This window comes from Rhea americana, unplaced genomic scaffold (genome assembly GCF_003343005.1).
Source record: "Rhea americana isolate MKP2758 unplaced genomic scaffold, rheAme1 scaffold_112, whole genome shotgun sequence".
Taxonomy (NCBI): domain Eukaryota; kingdom Metazoa; phylum Chordata; class Aves; order Rheiformes; family Rheidae; genus Rhea; species Rhea americana.
Genome location: NW_028185173.1, coordinates 666,751 through 692,141, shown reverse-complemented (window position 1 = coordinate 692,141; position 25,391 = coordinate 666,751). Strand labels below are relative to the sequence as shown.

At 34.4% G+C, this 25,391-nt stretch overlaps 1 protein-coding gene across 1 annotated transcript in view; it reads left to right on the top strand.

The window, feature by feature from the left end:
- The window catches only part of AHR (aryl hydrocarbon receptor), a 59,974-nt gene that overhangs the window by 22,849 nt on the left and 11,734 nt on the right, over positions 1-25,391 (top strand). Inside the window, exons 2-6 of the mRNA XM_085316294.1 lie at positions 11,339-11,454; positions 15,584-15,673; positions 17,862-17,985; positions 22,585-22,715; positions 23,576-23,778. Of these exons, the coding sequence (XP_085172420.1) occupies positions 11,422-11,454; positions 15,584-15,673; positions 17,862-17,985; positions 22,585-22,715; positions 23,576-23,778 (581 nt within the window). The 5' untranslated portion in view covers positions 11,339-11,421. The remainder of the gene's footprint in view (positions 1-11,338; positions 11,455-15,583; positions 15,674-17,861; positions 17,986-22,584; positions 22,716-23,575; positions 23,779-25,391) is intronic.

Sequence of the window (25,391 nt, the reverse complement as noted above, 5' to 3'; positions counted from 1 at the left end):
ATTTCTGATAGCTTCCTTGTTATATTGACATTGATTCTCTCTGTCACTCTGTTCCCCCTCACCTGTCCCGTGAATACACTGCAATCCTATATTTACTTTAAAAATACAAGTGTCTACTGTCATGTGAAAATACATCTTAGACAACAGATTCTGTTCTGCTTTCTGCTTGGTTCCTTCCTTCACTTTTTGGGTATGAAATTACACAGTCTCAAAGCCCTGTCAGATGTGGAAGTAACTGGAAAAGGCAGCTGCCAGTTTTGGAGCCGGTACGCTCCTGTTGCAGTTGGGACATCTTCCCTGAAGGCTACGTAGCTATGAAGTCTGCAATGCTTCTCCAACCTAACAGTGCAAATCCAATGTCTTGTCAAAAGCTCAATTCAGGAAGGTGCTGTACATGTAGCCCACCTCAAATACTCTCGTTGGACAAGGTGTACTGCATGTCCTGGATAGTCACTGTTACATATTCAGTCTTCCACTGGAGAGAGGTGTTAAGGTTCATTTCTTCTAATAGGCTTTCTGCTGGTTAAAAAAAGAATGCCAGTGGGTGCAGAAGCGTTTTAGTGGAGGCTTTCAGGTATATCAGGTCTTAGAAAGGAGGAGCTTATTTATTTGTTTGTTTGTTTGTTTATTGTGTTTAGTATTTGCCTGTATAGCTACATGCCTAGCAGAGCTGTGGATGGTCAGTACAACAAACTGTTAAAATATATCTCCTACTATGTATTTGCTTTATGATAGAACTTACTGCATCTCAGTGAGCACGTATGTGACACGTGAGTTACTGACTTCTGTTGGTTCATCTTATGTAACTTTCTGTTTAAACAAAACTTAAAAACTAGCTGAGATGCATTGTATGAATTTTTATACGGATATGCAATTTAATACAATTATTTAAATGACAAAAATGACAAATTCAAATGAAAATCTTGTTCTAAAGAAAATGCATGTTGGAATATATACCACATTCAAGTGTAACATATCAAAACTAGACTAAAGAAAGAGAAATTGAAATATTAATGTTGCAGTATTCCAGGATAAGAATGCTTATTTGACAGAGGGTGTATTTTTGAAGTGTTATCGAAAGTATTTTGAGACCCTTTAAAAGGATTTTCTGCTTTTGTTTGTTGTTTATATGTTAGTAGATTTTACTAAGCAGTAATACTAGATTTTTTAAAATACATATTTTTTTTTTCAGTAGAATAGTAAGCTCATTTACTCTCTCATAAATACTAAGCTATTATAGCTATTCTTATGATCCAGAAATGTAATTTCTGGGAAGTTCTGGACTGCCTTTGAGTCTTTGCCAGTGATGTTTGACAGAAGCTGGGGGGGAGGGGAAGCCATATTCCTGCCAAGTTTTTGTCTGTCTTATGATTTATAACTCTGAACATTAGAAATGTATCGCTGTCATAGACCTGGAAACCAAGTAGCATTGGTTTGAGCTCACAAACATGCAGATTTTGAAAGGGCAAGCAACAGATTTCCTTATGCCAAAAATAGCTTTTGTGCTGTGTTATTTAAGTGTAATATTTGATCTCAGATAAATGGAAAATAATACCTTTTGTAGAGTGGGGGAAATTCAAGGTCATTTTAAAATTAGGTAGATTTTATTAGGTGAATCTGAAATATAATGACTTTTTTAAGATTCGTACTTTACCTTAATAAAAATATTATTTATTACTTTTATTCCTCTGGTATATTGATTACATATTGATTACAATGAAGAGGATGTTTTGAGATTCATGCAGCAATTCAAGTAGTGTTTATTACTTTTTCTTCTCCCTGTTGTTTAGTGTAAAATATGCATGAAGACATGCCTGAAGTGTAAATACTGACAACCCTTGGGAAGTTCTGTAGCTCTGCATTAAAAAGGTTCATTTCTTCAGTACAATGCAGACAAAATATTTTGTGTGTTATTTTTGTTTTGTAAGTTTGTTTTATTTGTTTACTCTGACACTTTTACTGACCATTCTTAATAAAACCTGAGTATTGACAGTTCTTAATCTTGATTATACTAAAAGTACACATAGTTCTTCATATTTTAGCAAAAAAACACACTGCTTTATTCTAGCAATTGCTTTGGTGGCGACCCATGCATGCAGTTCAAAAGGTTGAAATCTTTTGTATTCATGCATTTTTAACTCTGTGTGACAATTTCATTTATTTGTTTTCTCTCTAGTTCAAGCGTTTACCGTCAATCCTACATTTACTCCTCCCCTCAATAAAACTTCTTGTTGCCTTGAATTTTCTCACAGCTGAGTAGACTTGTATTCTCTCTGTCCTATCTGACTGTATAGCTGATGGGTATGTGTTTTGTTGAGTTTGGATTTGACTTAAACAAGGAGGTTATGGATGACTGAAAATTCAGGAGAGCATGTGTGTAGAACTTGTATCATTTTGAACAGAGCCTATGTAAGTGAGGAGTTCTGATTTGAGTTACTGTCACAAAATCTGAATTTCAAACTAGACTCACAGTTTGAAATTCTTAAATTCTGCCAGTCTGTACATATCAGTAGACAATCTGTGTCTGTGCAGCATTTAAGTTCATAACTCTCAAAAACCAAAAAAGGAAATTCCTAGGACCTGACCACTTATATTTGCTTTCATTCTCTTCTTCCTTTAATTTTCTTTTGAAATAATTTTTTATGTTTTTTTTCTACTGCTGTTGTTAAACTTGCTCTAGTAAAAAATTTACTCTGTTCACTCTCTCTTCTCTTTCTTCACTAGGTTTTACCTAGATACTATTCTTTGAAATTATCCATGGTGATATCATGAATTTATCCTCTTGTGATACTTGCCTCTTGATTTTTTTTTTTTTTTTTTTTTTTTTTTTTTTTTTTTTTTTTGTCCTTCAACTACTAATGATTACCTGAAGGCCAAATCAAGAAAAATCTGTTTCTGGTGACTCATAATTTATTTCAATAGTTTAACTTAAATATGCAGACAACTTTATAGGTCTTTATATTAACTGAAAATGCACTCGAGAGTTAAAGCATCATGTCTTCTGAGGTTGAAGGTTGATTGTTACCAATTTTTAATCTTTGATTGGCCTTTTTAATGGAAATACTAAAATTTGTGAAGTTCCTGCATATGTTGTATTGATATTTTTCTGCATTTAAAAGTAAAATATAGTCTTTAAAGGGGAATCCAGTAATGTCCTAGTCTGACATATTCAGTCTTTCCCATACTTAGAGGAGAAAAGGTATTCTGCATTCCCAGTTGCTCCCAAATGTACAATTTTGTCCTTTATGCTTACAAAATTTGGTTATCCAACTTTCATGGCTAGTTTTTTAAGTTACGTTCTGCATATTCTGCTCTTGACTATGTCAGAACAATGATATATTATTTACATTTTATTAATGTATTCTGTTTTGATGCTATTGGAAATGTGCTATTATAGCATCCCTCTACAGTTTATTATACTTTACAAGCTGTGCTGTAAATTGCAATACAACTTACAAATAAGATTTCCATTAAATTATTTCCTCTTCAGTCATGTAAGAAATGAAAATAAAACAACTTTTAGGCTTCGTTATTAATAGATGGCATAATAAATGAAAGCCTAGATATCAGAATTAAAAAATTAATATATGACATTCCTGAATATCTGAAATTTTTTGATATTCAAAGTAAGGATGCTGTGTCAAAAAACCCTACTTGGGTAGAAACTGTGAACATGTAGAAGCAGGAGCTAAATTAATGAAGTATTTGAAAAATTCATTGGTTGCTAGCAATCAATTTTTGCAGTTTTTTGCAGAAGTTTGCAGTATTTTGGATACTCATTTTTTTCTCTAGTTTAGATGTGTTTTATTGTACTTGCAACCTACACATTAGAAGTGTAGTTATGTGCAAAACATAGTCATTGCGTGTTTTATGTATCATACTAAAAATTCTTTAATTGCATTTTCTATATTTGAATGAATAATTTTCATAAATGTTTTCACTTCATAGTCTCGGTGATAATAGGTGCAAAATGTTTCAGATAATTAAGTAGTGAAAATAGCTAAGATTGTATATCCATACATCTCTATATCTAATATTAGATTATATATATAATATTTTCTCCCACTTAAAATGGATCTTTTGCTAGTATAAACAGTTTAGTGTATGTTAATGATTTAGGCAAGAGTTTAGTATTAAACTCAGTTCTCCCAATAATGCCCTCCTTGCCTTATTTCAAGTTTTGTTTTGCTTAATGAACTTTGTACAGTTTAGTTTTTGCTATTCAAGTAAGCAGGACCACCCCCCTCATGAAAACTGTTGCTGTTTTTTTTACGGTAATCTAGAACAGACTAGTTGAATCTATAATTCTACTGAAAGGGTTATGAAACTATCTACGTTGGCTCTGACTGCAAACTTTGACCTGTTTGGCCGAACTGTGGGAACGATGCCAAAATTTGATATAAAGCAGTTCTGGGAAGCTCTTTAAGATTAAATTCCAGGGCTGCATGACTGATGTGCTAACGATCTACTTGTGATATCGATGCAACACTTGCCTAATACAGTTTTAGGCTTGAACAGATCATTTACCTAAAAGTAAAATCATCTCAACTCTGATTTAAGTAATTTGCATTCCAATATGATTTTAAAAGACCCAGTTAAAAACAGGCAACTTGCTTGATATTTCTTTCCTTACATACTACTGCAATGAGCCAGCCTGGCTCCTCAAAAATTCTTGCTGTTACCTTTTCATTGGAAAGGAAAAGGTAACAAAGAGGAAACAGTTACAAATATAGAGTAGCTTTGTGGGATTTCCATGAAGCTTTTCAGCCAACAGTCACTGAATTGGTCTGTATTAGAGACTAGATTCTAACACATAACTGATTTCTGGGAATGTTGAGATAGGAAGTCTGTTTAATCATACATTTATTCACTGACTTAATAAGAAGAGACATTTGGTGTGGGAATGTTCAGGTTTCACTTTGAAATATTCTCTCTAGACTCCAAGACTGAGCACTAGCGAATCTGGTGTGTTTTCTTCATTTATTGTTCATCCATAATTGCCTTTATTCATCTATTCCTATTTATTTACTTTTTCCTGATACTTTGCAAAAAACACACATTTTTCAGTTTTAGTATTTTCTCAATTTGAGGAAAACAGTGAAATAGAGCATGGTTTTGCTAATTTAGTGTTACCAATGTAACGATATACATTCCTAGGAGTGCCCCATCTTGTTCTATCACAGGCAACCAAATATTCTGTAAGACAGTAGTCATATAAAAATGCCCTTAATCTTCCCAGAATTTCATTTTTACTAGTGTTCTTTCTGAATCTCATGTAGATATCTCATTTTCTTTTCATAAAAAGAGGAACTGGAACAGTTTTTGCATATTCCTATATAATTGCATTCAAAAGTCTAACTGCCTATATAACATTTTTTCAACGTAATTGTAAGCTAGATAAGCATTTGTATGGTAAATAAGAATTCCATATGAATACCCATCCATTGGCTAGATAGATACTGACATACTTTATGCTGAATTCTGTGCTTCTTCAGTTTTCTATTAACTTTGAAAGGATTAGTACAGGTACTGCCATCTTAAGTGTGTCAGTAGAGTGTATTTGTACTTGCTCTGTGATAATGTTTTGATTCTCCATCGCTGCAACTTGTGAAGAGAAAAAGAAATCACCATTTACAGGATTCCTGCTGACGGTGCTCAGAAATGGAGGCAGTAGCTTCAGATTACTGCATGGTTTTGATTTTTTGCAAACTCAACAAAATACTGAAGATGGGACTTGAAAGCAGCTGGTCCTCAAGTGAGGAAATGATGAAAAAGGTTCTCTTTGGGAACAGGAGCGACAGCCTGGAAGGAACAGGATAAGAGTTGTTGTGGGTTGTAGATAGGAAGCATTTCTAGCAGGCAGAAATCCCAGAGGTCAAGTGTTTGAAGATGAAAAACACTGGCCTAGGGCCTCTGTTGAAAAATGGAGAGGATCAAGGCAAAGTGAGATGATGGATAAACATTTTATTTTTCTTCAATCATTCCTCTTGTATTCTTTGTTATATTCATATTGTTAAGAGTTAAGATTATTACTTTCTATAAAACCTTCTGTTGGCTTATTGATCACTGCTTACAGCTGGTGAAAGAACACTTGGAAGCACTGTTTCCAACTGGATTCTTTGAGCAGTCACAGTTAAGGTTAAATGTGTCTTAGTTCGGGGACCTGGTTTGAAGAGGGTGAAGAATTAGAGAATTTTCTCCTATAAGAGGTGAAAGCAGTAAGTCTGATATCAAGGAAAATGCAATCAGAAAGATCAGTTAGGAACTAGGTGTGTGGTTGTTCCTACAATTCCATCAGCTTCAAAGCATGCTGTTTTTTTACATCAGAACAAGATGATTTATTTCTGAATATCTTGAAGTTAATGAAATGCATCTTTCTATCATGTATTATTGGTTGATTCAATACATTACTTACAACTCATGCAATGTAGCATATATCTTCATGCAGTCTCTCATGCTGAATGTTACTCTGTAGAAAGAAAGAAGACTGCACTCCTCTATATACTAGAAATCGTTTTTTCAGCAAGCAGTTAATTATCTGGTTTTAAAACAAAAGATGACTTTTGTCTGTAGTTAGAACTGAGTTGCTAAAATTCTGCTTAAGACGTGAAGAAGCAGTTGTATGTCAAAGATTTTTTTTTCCAGATGTATAATAGATCTAATACTTTACCTCTCTGTGCAAATCTTCTCTTACATGAGTTTAATAGTTAGAGATAAGCTGGTAAACACTGATGTTGCCATCGTTATTTAATTTGATTTTTTTATATATAATGTAAAACTGAGTTGGTATCTTCTACATTTGCTGGTATGGGCACTATCCACTTGCCTTTGACAACTGTAAAACTAATGTACCAGAAACCATGATGATGTTCTGTGCTTAACAAAATGAGGTAGTGACCTTTATTAAGTTTTCTATCTCTGAGATAGTTTTTACTTCAAATCAGGARTGTCTTGGCAATGTAAATGATGCATGTTGCTGAGCATAGGATTAAATGATTATCATTAACTTACTTGAAAAGCTTATGCTTACAACTTAACCGTGCTGCTAAAAATGTGTAGCAGAAAATCATTTGTTTTTACAGGGGAAACAAGTGTGTTTTATTGCCCTAAATTTATTAGGGAAAAATTCAAAGAAGCTACCTAATCACATCTCTCATGTCTTCTAGAGCAGAAAATATGTTCAATTATAAAATCTGTATATGTTTACTGTATTGAGGTATTTATTTTATTCACATCCTGTGGTTGAAAATTAGAAAAGATAGCTTGAAATGTGTATTGTATGTAATTCAGAGATTCAAAGATTTTAAATGAGTTGTTGTGATATGTCATCTGATTCCATTAATAGGTAGACCATGAGAGGTACCAAATACATTACTGATTTTGYATTAGGCTGTGTTAATTGTAGTAATGTTTGGATAAGCTCCCCTCTTGTTTGCTATCCTGAACATCACTCTAGCTTACAAATATGTTTGGAGAACTAGAAATCTTATACTTTTGTCTGATGAAAGCAGTTGTGAAAATTTATGACCATCAGCAAGACAGTCATAGTTCAAATAAAGAATGGGTGTTGTTGTTGTTGTTTTTCTTCATTATGTGGCATGTTTTAATCATTCACATATTTCTGACCCATCTCTGTTGATTCACCATCTCTCTTACCTGGAGATGTGAATCTTTGTGATTATGTAGCCTTACAATATGTGAGTCGGTACCTCCAAATTACACTGTGAACCTGGGTAGTCTGGGTTGTCAAGTGTCATGGACCTGCACTGTCTGCATTTATTACTCTCATACTCTTTGTGTCAACTTCAGATTTTACTGGTAACACTTCTTTGTGTTTGACTGAAAAGTCTCGATAAAAATTTTAACCATACAGGGCTAGCAATTACCATACCATAACTGTGTTTGTATTGTAACCTTTACAAATCACGTCTACAGTTTTATTAAAAAGCTTTTAGCTAGTTTGAAATTTATGATTTCCATAAACAAATATTGAATAATAAAAATTTAAAAGAAGGCCCATTGGCTACCATCCCATTCCATTGTCCTGTCTCTTCAGAAGAAAGAGCTTTTTTTAAAATCTAGACTAAAACATATCCAGCTCTTTTGATCTAAACTATCCATATTCAGTCACTTCTGTTTACCTTTGTTGGACTAAAAACACATTCATTATGGAATGTGAATGTCTCATTCATTGTTCTCTGAAGTATTGAACTGAAATATTTGATCATCATTCCTATTTTTTCTACATTATTACTTGTATTTTTATCTTTTCTACCTAACAAGGAACAAATTCTGTTGTTCGTATTCCTTTTGTTCCCCGTGTTCTTAAACTGTTTTGTAGTTCTGGATGGGCACAGATTTATATGTTCTTTGGCTTCCTCCATCTTCCTCCTTCTCTCCTTCCTTTCCCCCTTTTTAAACAATTCCTATCTACTAATAGATGTTAATTGCTCTAAACTATTCATATTAATAAAATTAGCCATCAGCAAGTAATAATTTATTTAAAATACACCGCCTTCTCTTGCACATGGTTACAAGCTGTGTAAATATGGAAGAATTATGGAAATGGGATTGCTATAGGGCACAGCTCTTGCTGCCTTGCTCTTGAGAGAGAAATGGAGCTGAGTTATTTGGTTGGTTTCCATTTATGAATTCCTACTAGCAATGAGAGTGGTAGCCTGTCCTTGTCTGTTTGCTTTCTCTTTTTTCTAATTGGGGCTTTTTAATTTAGGAATACTTCTTTTTCAATTTAGGACCTTAGAGCTATTGAAAAGTCCTCAGTTCGCTATTTATTGTTCAGGCTTTTCTGTTTCTTCTAGATGATTTGACTTTTATTTTTTGTGAAATTGGCTTTTTTTTTCCTAGTAGCAGCTAAAGAAGATTCAGTTTTTAGTCTCTAAATTACATTTAGCTTTTATTCTGTGGGTGTCAAATTAATGAAATCAAGTGAAGTGCACACCTACCTAAGCAACATCTGGATTTCGGTTCTGATCTATACCTCTCAATCGGGAAGAGGCCTGATATAAACAAAGCTTTCTTTTCAGTAGATAAAACAGTGAATTAATAACTTTTTCTCTAAAGTAGACTTTAAAAAGTGTGTGCATGTTTTAGAGCTGTTGCTTAGTGACATATCTTGCAATCTCTCCTCCCTGCTTATAGCTGTTTGGGTAACAAGTCCCTAGTGACCTCTGTTACCGGGTGGCTTGTAGCAGACATGACCAGACATGTGATTTATTGGGGGGGTATCATTTTTTCATCTGAGATTATCAACAATGTTTCCATCTATCTTAGACTACAACAGCTTGTGCTCATTCATATTCAGATTTCTACAAAAGCTTAGGTTCCAATTTGGCAAAACATTTAAGTTCATGTGTACCTATGTGCAGACTTTGAAAACTACGTGGAATATAGTCATACCAGTATATAATATAGTCTGTGTGTGAGCTCTATACCAAGCTATGGATTGGTGGGTGAAGAGCAGAGCATCACTGAACAGAGTGCCTTGYGTAATTTCTTGCCCTCATTTACTATTTGCATATTATAAAAGGAAAAAAGAATGACTGTAAGTAACTGTGTATGGTATTTTTCGGAATGGCAAGCATGATTATATATCTTGCAGCTCGGTGGGCTTTCTTTCTCAGTGAGCATGCAATTTAAATTGGGGGAAAAAAGGATAATTTTTCTTGTATTGCTAATGAGCTTTAGGGTTTTTCAGTAAATATTGTGGTTGTCTTTTAAAATAATTTGTAGAAAAATGTCGTTATATCTTCCAAATACCTGATAAAAAGTGAATTTGCCATTGCAACTCTGTGGCCTAGTACAGAACCTTCTGACTATTGGGTAGGAAGGAGATCATTAAGGTTTTTATTTCAAAGAAAACTCTCACAGCAGAAAGGTTTCTGACTGATTAATCAGTTAATGTCTTTTTAGAACATACTTTTCCCCTGTGGTGCCTTTGAGGGATATTTTAATGAAAACTGTCTGGCTTAAAAGTTGCGAGTTGTAGTRAAAGATTTTTTTTAAAAAAAAACAAACAAACCTGAAAGGCATAATTTATCTTTCAGTTAATAGTCCTTGTGTAAAATATCGTTTCACCTAGTTGAAAAGTGACTGAACAGAAGTTCTTGAAGATTTTTGACTGAAGTTTTGAGAAGCTGGAAATGATGGGGTTAAGCAGAATTGAAAAATCATTTGGATTTATGGTAAAAATTGATCTTTAGGAGATAAACAACTTTTCATGTTTCACGGCAGGGCGGTCGCTTTTAGAAATCTCTTGCAATTTGGGCAGGGGGAGGTTGTAGCTTTAAGGTAAAATTTTAAGGTAGAATTACTCAAGTAATTTTGAGTTGTCTAGACGTTGTAGATCCAGACAAAATAATTAATTTTAACTTGGAAACTCTTTAGCACCCTGCCAAAAGCAGACAAACTCTGAGTTATAGAGAACCTTTGAGTATCTAGTTGTTTTACTTAACAGGGTCCTGTTTATTACAGTATACAGTGCAGGGATGGGAGGCACTGTGTCTTTCAGGTACATTGTAGTAATTTGGTCTGATTCTTTTTCCTGTATTCCTTGAGTAATTTTTTTTCAAATCAGTTAGGTTTGTGACATGGTGAATAATGATTTTTCATACTTACAGTGGTTTAGCTGAAGTTGGAAAGTTTGCTTAATGGTTTAAATAGTTAAATTTTAACTATGGCAGAATTAAGCCCTTTTGTTTATAGTAGCTCTCTCTACTGCATGTTTTCTTGAATGTGTAATAAGCATTTAGGGTTCCTATGTCTCTCCTTCCTCTCTCTGAAGGGAGCTTTAGCTCCACAGTAGGCTCCTATCTGAGGCACCATAGTTAAATGTCTAAAGTAGAGGTGAGATAAAGTGCGAGTGTTGTTGTACCTTACAGCAGTGTATGGTGTTGTTATCAGGCTATATAAGCTTGTTTTATGCAAACAAAAATACCTTTTATAAAGAAGAGTGCTGAGCTAAAAGCCTGCCTTGTAGGAAAGAAAGAAGGAAAAAAGGTGGTGGGAGGGGGCAAAGAGGGGCAAAATACAAGATTGCTGTTATGTTAAATAGGTTTGGAATGACTTCAATAATAGTAATTCTGTTGTGAAAGTATTACAGTTTAGAAGGAAAATAGCTGACAGATTTCGAGGGGCATCTTTAAAGGTAGGAAGAAAAAACTGACATTGAGATCTTATATTAGACTGACTTTAAAAGCATTTTTAAATTTTATTTTTACTTCACAAACTAGCACAATTTCACATGAATTTCTAGCGGGTCTTTCAAAAATCCTTCAACTTTTTTCTTTTTTTGCTTTCTTTTTCTTTTCTTTATTTGTAGTTGCATTAAAGTCTTCTAACTCTACAAGACCAGAAAGAAATGGCATTCAGGAAAACAGTAGAACAACAAAAAATGGAGAAGAGATGCAGGTCCTGGAAGGAGAACTCTTACTACAGGTATGTTTTGCTGTGAATCTTCCATAAGAAGATTTAATAAAAGTAGTATTTTATTATATTGAACGTACTAGTTGCTCAGTGATGAGATTGAAATAGAAAGTTTTCCTGTTGTGAAATTATTACCTCATTTTCTTTAGGTTATTATTGTTCAGCTCTTGCACTTTCATCTGGCAGTACTAGTGACTTTGAAGAGCTGATATTAGACTACAGAGACCTGTTAAAAACTCTTACTATGAGTCCTCAGTTTATTTTTTTTCCCCATCTCTTTGCATCTATTGTTAATATAGGTAATATAAACAAAAACAATCTTCTTAATAAAGTTCTGATAAGTTAATCATCTGCAACAAATTTAATGATTAGTTGTCATAATTAGATGAGTTGTCTAAAAAAACCTATTTCTCTTTAGAAGACCTTGCTGGAATATCTTGCTTTCTCTGGTTTGAAAGAACCCGGAGTTCATAGTATAGATTCAGGATAGATTTTGAAAAACCTTCAATAACTTCTAATAAGATAATAGTAAAAATGGGTTATTTAAATTATATTGTCTCTTTCAGTATTGTAGAATGCCAAAGCACATGAAATATAATGATACATTACTATGTCCAAATAAAACATAAGAAATGGTTAGTATAAGCATATCTCAGTGTTCTAATTGGCTTCACAGAACAAGTTTTTATTGTATCCTRCAGCTCCATTTGATGTGTGTACAGGACAGATTATGAACATATATTTTTCACACTGACTCATCTGAAGTGTCAGAATATTAGGTCAGCCAGAGTTGATGATTTTCTCAAATAGAACAAAAAAATGTGACTGATCAAAAGGCAGAAGTAAAAATAGTTCCAAAGAATCCTACAAAACAATTACTGTAAGTTAATGCTAGCAGGAAATAGTTTCCTGACTAGAAAACTCGGATGCAGGTACTTTCCTATCCTACCCTTAATAAAGGAAGACAAAGAACTGCAACAGAGTTATTTCAAATGGAAAGTGTCTGAAAAAGGATAGTATGTATTTACATTGGGGACATCTGTTTGATGTTAAATTGAGTTATTTTTGTAATATTTAAATGTAAGTTGTAAGATGAAACTGTTGTACCAAACTACTTTCCAATATGAAAGTGAAATAGATTATACATTTATTAATGTAATTTCTACTTCCTTGGGAAATAAGTAAATTAACTGAATTTCATAAGTTGATTTGTTAATATTTTATATTAAAAATTAATTCTTAAGAATGTATAAGCTGATAGACTTTTCTTAGGGCATGTAAGAAATGCTTTGCAATAAAATTGAAATTTTATGGAGAATATTGAATATTCAGTCAGATGTAAATAATGGTCATAACCTTTCCTTGTGCATAAGCTCAAAAGTCTTTTTTTGCCACCCAGGTTCCTGTAAACTACAAACGATAATGAACACTTTCTTTTTATTCTATCTCTATTGTTTGCAAAGTTAGTATGAATATATACTCTGTTGTTTATACATATTTCTATTTGTTCATCATCTGCTTCATAACAAAGAGAAAACTTGTAGTGTCATTAGTCTTCTAAACAGAAACCAGAAGCCTTACCAGTTTATAGCATTGTGAGAGTGGAGATCAAATACATAGCTTAAAATTAAGCTGCATCTGCGTTAAAAACACATTTTTAAAACATCTTTATTCTCACCAATAATGAACAATTTGTATATATGCTTTTCCTTCTGTACTGGAAGTTTAGAGAGGAGGTAGGTGTTGCGTAAGCACAAATAACATTTCACGTGCTTTAGAATAATAAATTCACCCAGAAATTTCATTATGCCTTTTAAGATAGCTATTTTCCAAACGAATTCTGCCAAAACCTCTACAGCACAGATCTCTCACTTATCCAGCTGAATGAGTATAGATTTTTGGTAGATGCTATCTTATCATAATTTCTTAACATTTTGAAAAAGACTTACTCAGTAGAAGAAAATCATGAAGTGAAAACATATGGTTATCTGATAACAGCTGATGATTGTAGTATCCTTGTGTTCTTATGTTAGTTTAGGCGTATCAGTGAGAAACACTGCTTATAGGATAGACTTGATTCCAAAGACATTTCAGCCTGAAATTTATCCCAAGTCTTAAACCTGTTTTTAGAAATCTTTTCATTAGAATCCTTGTATCAGCATAGGTTCCTATACTTAAGTGGGTTTTGCTTACATGATAAAAGCTCACTATACTAATAGAAAAGACACTAAATATTGCTTGTAGAAGGTTTTCTAGATTCTTCAGTTGTTGTCATTCTTGGATGAAAGAAAAAAGAAGAGTTCATAACCCGTAGCATAGGACAGGTAAATGAGTCTAGGTGAGCTCCTGAGCTTGCCACCTGCATGTTTAAGGAACTTCCAGCAATTTGTTGTAATAGGGTTTGGGGCAAATAACTTATATTTTACAGAATTGTTGGCTTACAGACGGTATCCAACTTCCACAGTAACAATCCTGTTTCAAAATGAACTGTGCAGCAGAGCCACTCAAAATATTGTTGAGTGCCAGGTACAGGCCTGACTTTGTCATCAAATGGACAAGTAAATCTTTCCATGGCTTTGTATGAAACAGGGCAGAATAACTAATTTTAACATTTGGACAAGAATTAGATCACTGTCCAGCTTGCAGCAGTTTGATATCAACCATTTTAAGTGAAATATGCTGCAAAACACATCAGTGAAGTACACAAGCACCTGCCATTGCAGTATTCTGTTCACTTGGAATTAGTGTAAGTGTTAACAAAACCAAAGATTTCGTGTAACTACCATGAGACTCTGCTCTGAAATCTCAGGTTTGCTTGGTTTGGCTACTCTATTTAATTCCAGATTTTTTGGGGACTCTTGCTGTGAGAGTTGGAGCTGCTTGTTTTCAGATGCAGTACACTAAACTTACAGAAGGAATTTTTAAAGAGCTGACAACTGTGAAGAGCACAGATTGAGAAATGTCTACCAGTTAAATAGGAGCCATTCAGAGAACTTTAAAACCAACCATTTAGTCAGATATTTAACTTAATTAGAGCCTAAAAAGAAAACAATGAGAAACAGTAATATGAGTATGTGGAAATATGGAAAGGCAACTGTGATGCTTACCACAGTTTGGGGCTATGTGAGTTAATGTTTGTGGAAGAATGATGTTGTTCCATAATCAAACTATATTATCATGATTCGTATTAACAGATAGGATATCCTTCACTTATTTTACATTTTCTAATAGTTACAACAACTTTACATACTAAGAGTTTTAAAAGTTGTTTTTTTGAGAGCACTGGCAGAATTTGACTTTGAATGCGGCTGAGGAAATTAAGTGGCACAATAGCCTTGGTTCAGTCCCTAGAGATAGCCTTTTGTTAAATCTTGACTGAAATCCATAGAAGTAAATCAGCACCTTTCAGATGAGCTGCCAAGTCACAAATGTTCTGTTTGCTATCACAACAATTGCCATGAAGCATATTGATTGGGAGTTCAGATAAATGCCCTCTGCGTGACTTTGAATACGGAGCCACTTAGTCTGCTTCTTCATGAAGGGGGAAATCTCTTCAAAAACATTGTTTGCTTACAGCAGTCGGCTTCTGCAGAGGGTTTCTATTTTAAGTAAGCTATAAAATGTTTTTTGGACCATATAGGGGATCTTGATCACTTGATTTCCTGTCCACTTAGGCCTGTCTGCACTATGAATAGAGCAGATTTTGGGAATCTGTTTGTGACATGGCTCGGTTTCCTAATACAGAGTTAAGCGTGTTGAAGGCTTGAGCTATGCAAGCGCTGCGACGTAGTTGATAGCTACCTTTACATAGATCTGTAGCTGTTTAAACTATTGCCCCTCATCTCCTGTGATCACCAGTAAATAGAAGTCAGTCAATGGGCTTTGTTCTCTCTCCTGACTCCATTTTTGGAATTTTCCAAAAAATGTTTTTCTTCATCAGATGCACAGTTTTCTTTATTGTGTCACGTATATTTTAGGGAATTGCAATGAAGAATCCTTCTATTTGGGCTAATAGATAATGATATATTTTTGCATGTTTCACATTTTATTGTAAGACTAGGGTATAGGTAGACTTACAGCTGCAATAATTTATCTGGAGTTTTGTCTTTGAAGCTGACAGATTGGTGTGTTTCCTCCCCAGGCATTAAATGGTTTTGTATTAGTTGTTACTGCAGATGCTCTGGTTTTTTACGTCTCTTCTACTATCCAGGACTACTTAGGGTTCCAACAAGTAAGTTTATTTTTTTTCTCTATTTTTTTTTTTTTTTGCAGAATTTTTGTTTAATTTCTGAGGGCATCAGTGTTCATATTTAGGGTCTGACAGGTTGTGTAATGAAATTCTTGCTTAGATACTTTACACTGGATTACTTTGAAACTATATTACTTTTCTATCAGCTTACAAAGTTGAAACAGCATCTCAGGCCAAGCACAACAGGAATATCATTTCTAATGCTGAGTTAGGCAAGATAGGGAACTTTCACACTTAATTAATCTTTACTGGAACAACTGTTTGAAATTTATACTGTGGTGTTACCCAGTTTATGATGCTGAACGAAACATAATTCAATGGGAAGGTAATTATTTTAATGGAAACCTTTCATACAAAATTAACTCCATATGATTTGAGGTTTAAGTAGCTACAGAGTTAGTTTACTAATTTTAGTTCTCCCGTGTTTTTAAAGACTAGTACATACGTAATTTACAGTTCATGGTACAGGGTAGGCATGGCTAACTTTCTTGGCCTTGCAAGCCGTGTACCAACACGATAGGCTAAGATCCAAAAGACGCATATTGCATTCCTTAGAAAACTGCCAGAATTAGCTGGCATTAAGGCAATACAACCTGTTGTGATTCCTACCTCTGCAGTGCAGGCAGGTCAAATTTGGATGAATAGATGGATCCTAAGATAGCCCAAAGATGTTGRCTTTGGCAATATGCGCTGCTTTCTTCTTCCTGTGTATGTAATTTCTATTACTTAATAGCCTCCTCTCAAGGACAGCACTTTTCTTGGTTATGTGAGGTAGCACTGGTCTGGGAGTCACATTTAAACTACTATGCTTTGTGTAGATGAAAGAAAGAGGATTTTGCTTAATAACAAATCTGTTGATACATGTACTGAATAAATAGTGCTATATATGATTTATTTATTTATTTATTTAAATGCACTGAATTATAAATGACCTCTCAGAACATCCATGGACAGAGCCTCTCCCAAATATGTTTGTACGTGCAGCACTTCCATGGTGAAATACTCCACATCTGCAGTTACGAATATATATCAGTGCTGTTGGGTACTGGATAATGACAGATGCAGTTGCTGCCTAAAAGTAGGGAGAAATACTGCTTGTTTTGGTAACTGATAAGAGTTTGGGGAATGTTTGTATAAAAGAAAATATTCCAAACAAAACATTATTATTAGGTTACCAATTTTTCAGTTGTTGGGGAATGAAAAGGAAACAAATTGGGCATGATATTTGTATAGCAATGCCAATAAATCAAACACATGATATAAAAAGGAAAGTCTTGAAATTCTCAAAATAACATTTCTGGCATTTTTTTTCTGAAAAATACTGTGTTTTTTTGTGAAATACATTAAAGCAAGATTTGAGCTAGACTTCTGCTTTTGCCAGATCATCTTAATTTCTATAGGTCTATTTTAAATATTCTATGTTTATATATAGCTGATTTTTTTGATTTGTGCAGAAAACAAGCAACTCTTGTTGTTAATTTTGTTAATTTCTCTTAGTTTAATGAACCTTTTCTTAAATATTTGGAGATTTTTTCCYCCTTAATTTCTTTCATCCACTGTTCCTGAATGTTGCAACTTTGTCATTCGGATAACATTCCTAAGCACACAAGTGGTAGTGATATGAGAGCTTAATGAGTACAGATTTTAATACATCCTCAAGGAATAACAAAGCTTCTAGCCAAACAAAACCAATGTGTATAGGTTACCTGTCTTAGATTTGAATTTTTTCGGTTTAGGGTGTTTGACTTCTAATGTATTCCTGAATCACCTATAAAGGGGCAAAGCTAAGTCCCAGCTGGAAAATACTTTATTTATGAGTACGTTAAATGGTATAATTAAAAAACAACAACAGAACCCTCAAGCATAACACTTCCACACTTATTTAGATAAAAATAGGTAAAGAAAAACTTGCCATTAAGTAATTTTTTGTAAGGTAATATTTGTTATTATTTTTCATGTTTGCAGTCATGGGCATGACTGAATATTTCTGTCTTGTTACAAATTGCTTCAGAAAGCTTCTCCATGTGCATGCAGATATATGTTTTTATCTCTTGAGGAAAAAGGATTTTGTTATGCCATTGGAAACGGTGTCAACAAGATAACTGTCAAAATATTGTGAGATATGTTTTATATACTTTTTATTTGTCTCCTTTTTCCTTTTTGTACATAGTCTGATATTATACACCAGAGTGTATTTGAATTGATTCACACAGAAGACAGACCTGAGTTTCAACGTCAGCTGCATTGGGCGTTGAATCCTGCTCAGTCTTCAGATTCTGGACCAAACCTGCAAGGTGAGAATGCAGCAAGCTTATATGGCTCCCTGACTATTTTTTTTTTAAAGCATGTGTATGTAATATCTTAATTTAGTTCTTTTATATGAACAAAGAAATAAGTAACATCCTTTAATTTTATTTGAAATGTGTGGATATGTTTAGCCAGCTTGGAAAGTTCTATTTCTTTTCAGTTTCAATAAACACAGCCATTCATAGCACAGCATCATAAAAATATTAATTTTGCTTTAAATAAAATATGAATTGGAAGAGTTTAATTTGGTGTGTGAATAACTGAATTTCTCTCCTGAGTTTGATTAGTAGTACTGTGGTCAATAGCAAAGGGAGTGATCCTGCACATCTATGTTGCAAACAAGATAGTACAAAGTGGGCAATGTCTTTTGCCCACATCAGAAATGAGAAAGCTCTATTTTTTTTGTTTTCACCCTCAGTTTTACCATGCCTTAATCGTTTGAATAACAGTGTGATTCCTCTAAAGTAATGATCTCTTTTTACATCTACTCCTGCTTACTGATTATGATGCCAAATTTATTAGCATAGAAAGACTGGCAGACAGCTGAATATGACAGCTTTTTTTAGGCTCTTCAGGCTTGCAGATCCATGACTAAGAATGTTTAGAATATTATCTTAATATAGAATAGTGCATTCCTGACTGTGAGAGAGTTTTACTGCTCCATTTCTGTGGCTATTGTATCTAATCTGCCATGTAGACCACTAATCTCCCTGAGAATAAAAGGAGAAGTTATAAAAGATGCAACAGATGAACCTTTTAGACCAAATATTATGCTGATTAGCACTTCTGATTGGCACATTATTGACTGATGCTTATGTGATCTGCTGAAATGAGAAGCAATTTAGGAGAAACACATTGCTTGCATATAGAGACAGGGAAGAGAGAATTTGTTGTTGCATAGTTATGTGTAACGTATGAAGCATATGCCTGCCTAATAAAGATGGCAAAACTGTTGTGATGCTTCATTTTGCACAACAGTTTTGTAAATATTTAGGTAAAACTCTCGCTATAAATTACTTAGTTATAGGGTTTTTCAATGCAGAAAAAAGTCTGTATTATTTTATAATAAACATATCATTCATAAAGCAACCAGATTTAAAATTCTTATGATTTCCTATTTGATGTTTTATAGCCATGATTTGATAAGAGAATATATAGCAACAAAGCAAATTTTATTTACATGTTTGATTTACCTAAAGTTACATACACACACACACACACACACACACACATATATATGCATATATGTATATCAATTTCTCATTTTAGTGCTTCAACATGTCATACTATCTATGGAAAAATTTAAACAACCCAGATGAAACTATGCTGCAAGTTAATTAGTTAATATTAAGATAGGAAACAGCTGCTGGAAGTAAGAAACCATGTTTTTATGCACTGGCTTACTGTTTGCTTCAGAGTAAAATAGTGTTCTGTAGTGCTCCAAGATTAAACAAGTGCATATGAAGTTATAAATGCTTGTATTTGAGAATTATGATACCAGATTGACTTGGTGTCAGATTTTACAGGATGACGGAAGTACTGCAAGTACTGACCAGGATTACAAACAATACTTTGTTTTGTACCTTGTATTTCTAGCTTACTAAAAGCTGCCAAATTATTTTCATACCACAAGTAGTGTAATGTATTTGGATGTTTGAAGATTTTTAAACTGAATTCAGATTTGTAATAATATATTATAATGTTATAATCATAAAGAATAAAGACCACCTCAGTTTTGTTAACTTAATCCTTTTTTTGTTTGTTTGTTTGTTTGTTTTTAAATACATTCAGACAGAACTTTAGGTATACTGTAAGTGTGCTCAGGATTAATCACAGATTCCAGCCTCAGTTTCAGAACTAATTCTATTTCAGTTAGCCTGAACTGATTGCTTCTCACTCTGTGCTCTGGTGTGCTGCCTTACTGCTGGTCTCCTGAGCTTTTACAGTGCCTGTCCCAAACGCTACTCCCAGCCCTATCATACTCCCAAAGGCGTTTGCAAGATTCTACTCTTCAGTCCCAAATTTCAGCCTTGGGGCACTTCCTTTGGACTGTCTTTGGACTGACTGAGCAGCAATGTAAGGTCTTGAGCTCAAAGAAAATGAAAAGATATCAATGCACAGAGTTTTCATGTGCATCTTTCTGTAGTGTTGATGAGCTCTAGTGTGAGTTTCCTTGGGAATATAGATTGTAATTCCTGTGTTAGACAACGATTTTGCAGCAGAGTTTGCAGATATTCTGTGAGACTCTCTTTGCGTTCTTAGAATTACTATGGAGTCAGTTCTCCAAAGTTCTGTCACTAAAACCTGCCTTCCTGGGAAACTGCAGCAGTATTCCTTTCACAAATGTAGGAGGCTTGGGGTTAAAGCCCATTCCCTGCCATAAGGGACAAGGCTCCTCATAGTTTGATCACCTTTCCCCTCATCTCCCAAGCTACAGATCGTGTTGCTTCTTCCAGCAAAGTCCTGAGCAATTCTTGGGAACTGCCACACTGCACTAAGAAAGTTGGCAGACACTTGAGAGAACTCACCATACAAGCATGTGAATTCTGGCTGTGTATTTGGAAGGATTCTTTGGGAGGTCCAAGTTGGAATTTTTGAAGGTGGAGTTGGGATCTGCTAGCTTTCTGTTTCTCTATTTCTCTTGCTTTACATTGCTTGATTTTTTTTGGAAAGCATCTGACCCATTTCAGCACCTCTTGGAAAAGCACTACCTCAGAGATATCATTTTTGAAAATTCTTATCAGTATTTAGGCAGTTCAAAAAAAATTGACATCAGTGAGAAGTAAGGAAGTAAGCTTGCTTTGGTCTGCTGAGAACCATCTGTATGGTAAGAAGTTGTTTTACTTTCTGTTATCAAAGTCAGGTGGCAACCATCCTGAACTGAATTCTCATTTCTGTACGGTGAGCTCATAATGGTGATTTTGGCCAATATTCAGTTCTGCAGATGGTTATAACTTTAGGATATCTCTCTTGATACTCACCATCAGCTTGGCTCCTTTTTCTGTTTCTCCATACCTTGAGATCTAATCATCAAAAATCAGTCTTAGATAGCAGTTTTTTGGGTGGGTGGAGGGTGTGTGGAGTTGGTTATCTGAAAAACTGGAGAGTTGAACATTCATGTTGAACTGCAGTGGCCTTTAGATTACCAGACCTCTTGAGCCATCAGTAGCCTCATTTGACACCAGTTCAGGCCCTTAAATTAGTAGGAGGTAAATTGAACAGGCTGTTGGCCATGACTTCTTTTCCTTTGGGATAAATTAGCTGTAGGGTGTACAAAACACCCAGCCTATCTATACATTTGCCCAGCTGTTCAGGAGACAGAAATATGTTCCAGAGAACATAATGTGGTGTGCAATTAGGTGACATGCTATCTCTGACTTCATTTCCTGAGTCTGGAATACGAGATCTTTCTTAAAACCGATGGTCTTGTTTTTGTCCATACATGGCAATCAGTTCCCTCAGAGTATATGTAATATTTTGCTGTACTACTTGTGTGGGGTTTCTGGCAGAATAAATGCATGAGCAAATGTATCTACTTTTCTCTCAAAACTGTGTGTTTAGCACTTTACAACAGTGTGAAATACTGTTTTAGTTTTCTTAATTGTTGTGTGTATGAATTACTAGAGAAAGACTACTTTGTGGTGTATGTATATATACATATATATGTGTGTATATATATATATATATATTATAAAAAAGATCACTTTGCTAAATTTGCTTTGAGAAGACATGCTAGAGTATCTATGTCTATGCAGCCTCATATGGAATATTTGCATTCTGTCAGAAGTTTGATTTACCTTATGTTTTTGCTTTATATTCCAAATGTTTAAGTCTATTTTCTAAATGCCACTTAGCAGCGAATGCTTATGCTAAGGTGGCAATAGAATGTCATGTTGCTGTCATAGTTGTCATTTATGTTGTTGGGTGGATTGTTTTGGTCTGATTGTTTTTTGCATAATACATGTTCCGGGTTCTTCTGGAGAGGCAACTATGGTGTTTTCTTCATCTGCACAATGATGAAATATTCTTCATTATTTTGTGACTTCTTTTTCTTTTTTTCCCATCCATTAGAGAAAATAATTACGGTGATTCTCTGAGAGTTCTTTGTTTTATTTAGTGCTACAGACAGCTTTTGCCTGGGTGTTTGCAGAGTGACTATATCATAATCTGATACCCTGTACTGAGCTTTTGGGTACCCAGTTCCTATAGTTACTGTGCTGGGTAAGATTTTGAAGATCCTACCCTTGCAGCAATGGGGATATCCTGTCTGTTGAGAGCTCTCTGCTTTCTGTAATTGATTCAAAGTCTAGCTTGTTGACTGAACAATGAATTTAGTCCAAAGTTTTTTTAAAAAATACATACAGTTTTCAAATGCTATGGCCTGTAAAACATAATCCCATCAGAAGAACTGATACTTAGTGTAGTGTCSTAATCAGTAAAGGTTCTGAGGATGTTTCTGGTTTACATTGTTCTTGTTCAGGTCATGACCTGAGGCTTTGTTTATGAGACGGAAGACGATTTGTTATAGATAGCCTTCACTAGGTGTTCTTCTAAAAATAATCCTTATAAATAATCCTTTCCTGTAGGAGATAATGTCTTTTCACAGCCAGCAACCTATTATAACCCAGACCAACTTCCTCCAGAGAATTCTTCCTTTATGGAAAGGAATTTCGTCTGCAGGTTACGATGCCTCCTGGATAATTCATCTGGGTTTCTGGTGAGTATAGAAATATGTAAAAACTTCCAACCATGCTTAAAAGTTGGAAATTTACAGTATCCTTACAATATACATAGCAAATGCTTTATTCTTAAGTCTCTGGATACATCTGAGCTGCTTGAACCAGTATATCTCAGGTAATGATGCAAAATGACAGTTAATAATTCTATTCCTGGGTTGCTCCAGGAACATGTACCATGTTACAATCAGCTGCAAGTTCCCTTATTTCTTATGGCTCAGGTTCTGCTGTGAAATATGAATAGGCATCTGCGTTTGTGAAGTACTGTATGATTTATGGATTAAAACTCCCTATTTTCCATTGATTATCTTGAAATAAGTAGTAATTGATTATTAACAGAAACAAAACTTTCCCTTATTTGGGAAAATGTTTACTCTTTTTTATACACTTGTTGATTGTCAATTCCGTGGATTTTAAAAGAAATAATGTGAGTTTATTATCCCCTACAAGACTTCTTACCAATAGAATTGTTTATAWAAGATTTTGCAGTTGTTTACTTTATACTAATGATTGACAGAAATACAAGAGAATTAATAAATGCTCAGTTAATTAGATGTTAGAAGATCCAATTGGCATTTCCTATTAAAAGCTTTTTTTTTTCCAAAAGAACCTTTGTATTAGTTCTTTTTCTAGTGAATTTATTAGTAGACCTCTAAGTGAAATGGATATAACACTAGTACTCTGAACCTGTTAACTGACTTTCATGTATATCATGCTACAAAGCTTGAATCTAATGGATTTAAAAGAAAAGAAAGATACAGTTTATATTTTACTTCATGGCAGAAATATCTGACTCTTAAATATCTCCAATATGTAACAATTACTTCTTTTCTTCTCTAAGGCCATGAATTTTCAAGGGCGATTAAAGTTTCTCCATGGACAAAACAAGAAAGGGAAGGATGGTGCTGCTTTGTCTCCTCAGCTTGCGCTATTTGCAGTAGCTACACCTCTGCAGCCACCATCCATCCTTGAGATACGAACCAAAAACTTCATCTTCAGAACTAAACACAAACTGGATTTCACGCCTACTGGCTGTGATGCAAAGTAGGTGTAAATTCTTCTGCATAGAACTTTACTTATTTACTGATKAGATAGGTTTCAAATATGAAATATAAAGCTGGTTACTGTTTCAATCAATACTGATAGTTGTTTAGGATCTGTTTGGATTTTTCTCCTCACCCTTGCTAGTTAATAAATGGAGATGGGATTGTTTTAGTGTACTTCCTTAAAAATTCGTATTGCTTTCTGTCTCTAGACCATTAAAAAAAACCTAAAGAGACAAACCGCAGACTGTTATCCTACAGTAACAGAATGCTAATGAATTAGGGAAGAAGAAAAGTTTGATGTTTTGATCTGGGTGAAATTCAGTCTTTAGAACTTACAGAAAAGTTTTGATTCTGTCCTACATGCCTGTTTTCTGCTTCAGTTCAAATAGCTGTAAGATACAATGGAAATGGAATTGATTAAATTAAACAAATGAAGTCCTCTTTTATACTGTGACTTCGACCCATTTCCAAACCATTCTTTTCCTTTATAAAAACTGGAAACACTACCATGTTACTAGATCTACATAATACAACTGTGCATCAACATGGCAAGAAGCCCATTAAGATGTTTCCTTATGTAGAAGAAAAGCCTCTGGCCTCCTTCCTTCCTTCTTCCCTCCCTTTTGACTGACAATCAGTTTCCAGTGTGTGTTTTCTTTCAGTCAGATCTCATGTGGATTGCCATACCTACTTACAGAATAACATGGAGTTGAATTACTACTGAGTGTCTTGTCTACTGATAAACCAAAATGCTTTTCTTGGGTTATATAAACTCATATCAGTAGAAGTTGTTAACAAAATGTTGTCACAGCCTTTTTTTTTTTTTCCTCTTTTTGATTTTTTTCATTATGCCTTGCCTGAAGCCTTCAATTTTTGTTGTTTTAAACTTTTTCATGTTTTATTCTCCTTACTGTTTCCAACCTTTTTTGTCTGTCTTTGGATCCCCATTTCTTTCTTCCAACTCTGTTTCTTTTCTACTATTTCATTCTTTCTATTGTGTATCTCATAGTGCTCTCACCTATTCTTTTGAGTTCTTCCTCATCTCCCTGACCTCTAGTAAAGTACTCTTTTAGTCATATCTGACCCTCATAGCTATTGCATGTAATCCTCATAGGACAAGTGAAATTAATTTTTGCTGGAACTTTGAGATGCTCAGGTGAGCAGATGCTCAGGCTGACATGAAGTGGAAGGGATGGTTCATGCTTTTTAAGCAGCAAAATGAGGTCTAAAATATCCATTACTTATTTAAAGGAGCAGGTGTAGACTTATGCAGCAGAAAGAGAAGTGAATTGCAGCCTGATTGGCACAACTGAATTTCTGCCTCACACTTTGAGGGAAGGTGAGACATATCTTAGGCAAGCAAATTGCGTACAAACACAGCAGCCCAAACCACTCAATAGCAAAAGAGATATMATTCTGTGATATACCTCTAAATCTAATTTTAAATTACAAACTAACTAAATAAATAAATTAGTTGAGAAGGCTTAGGCTGCTACTTCGTTCTACATACAAACACCTACAGGTACATGCTATGAAATAGGGCAAAGTGAATAGTATCTTTCATTGCAACAAACAGGCTGCCAGTTTGCCGTAGCCAAATAAGTGGTCAAT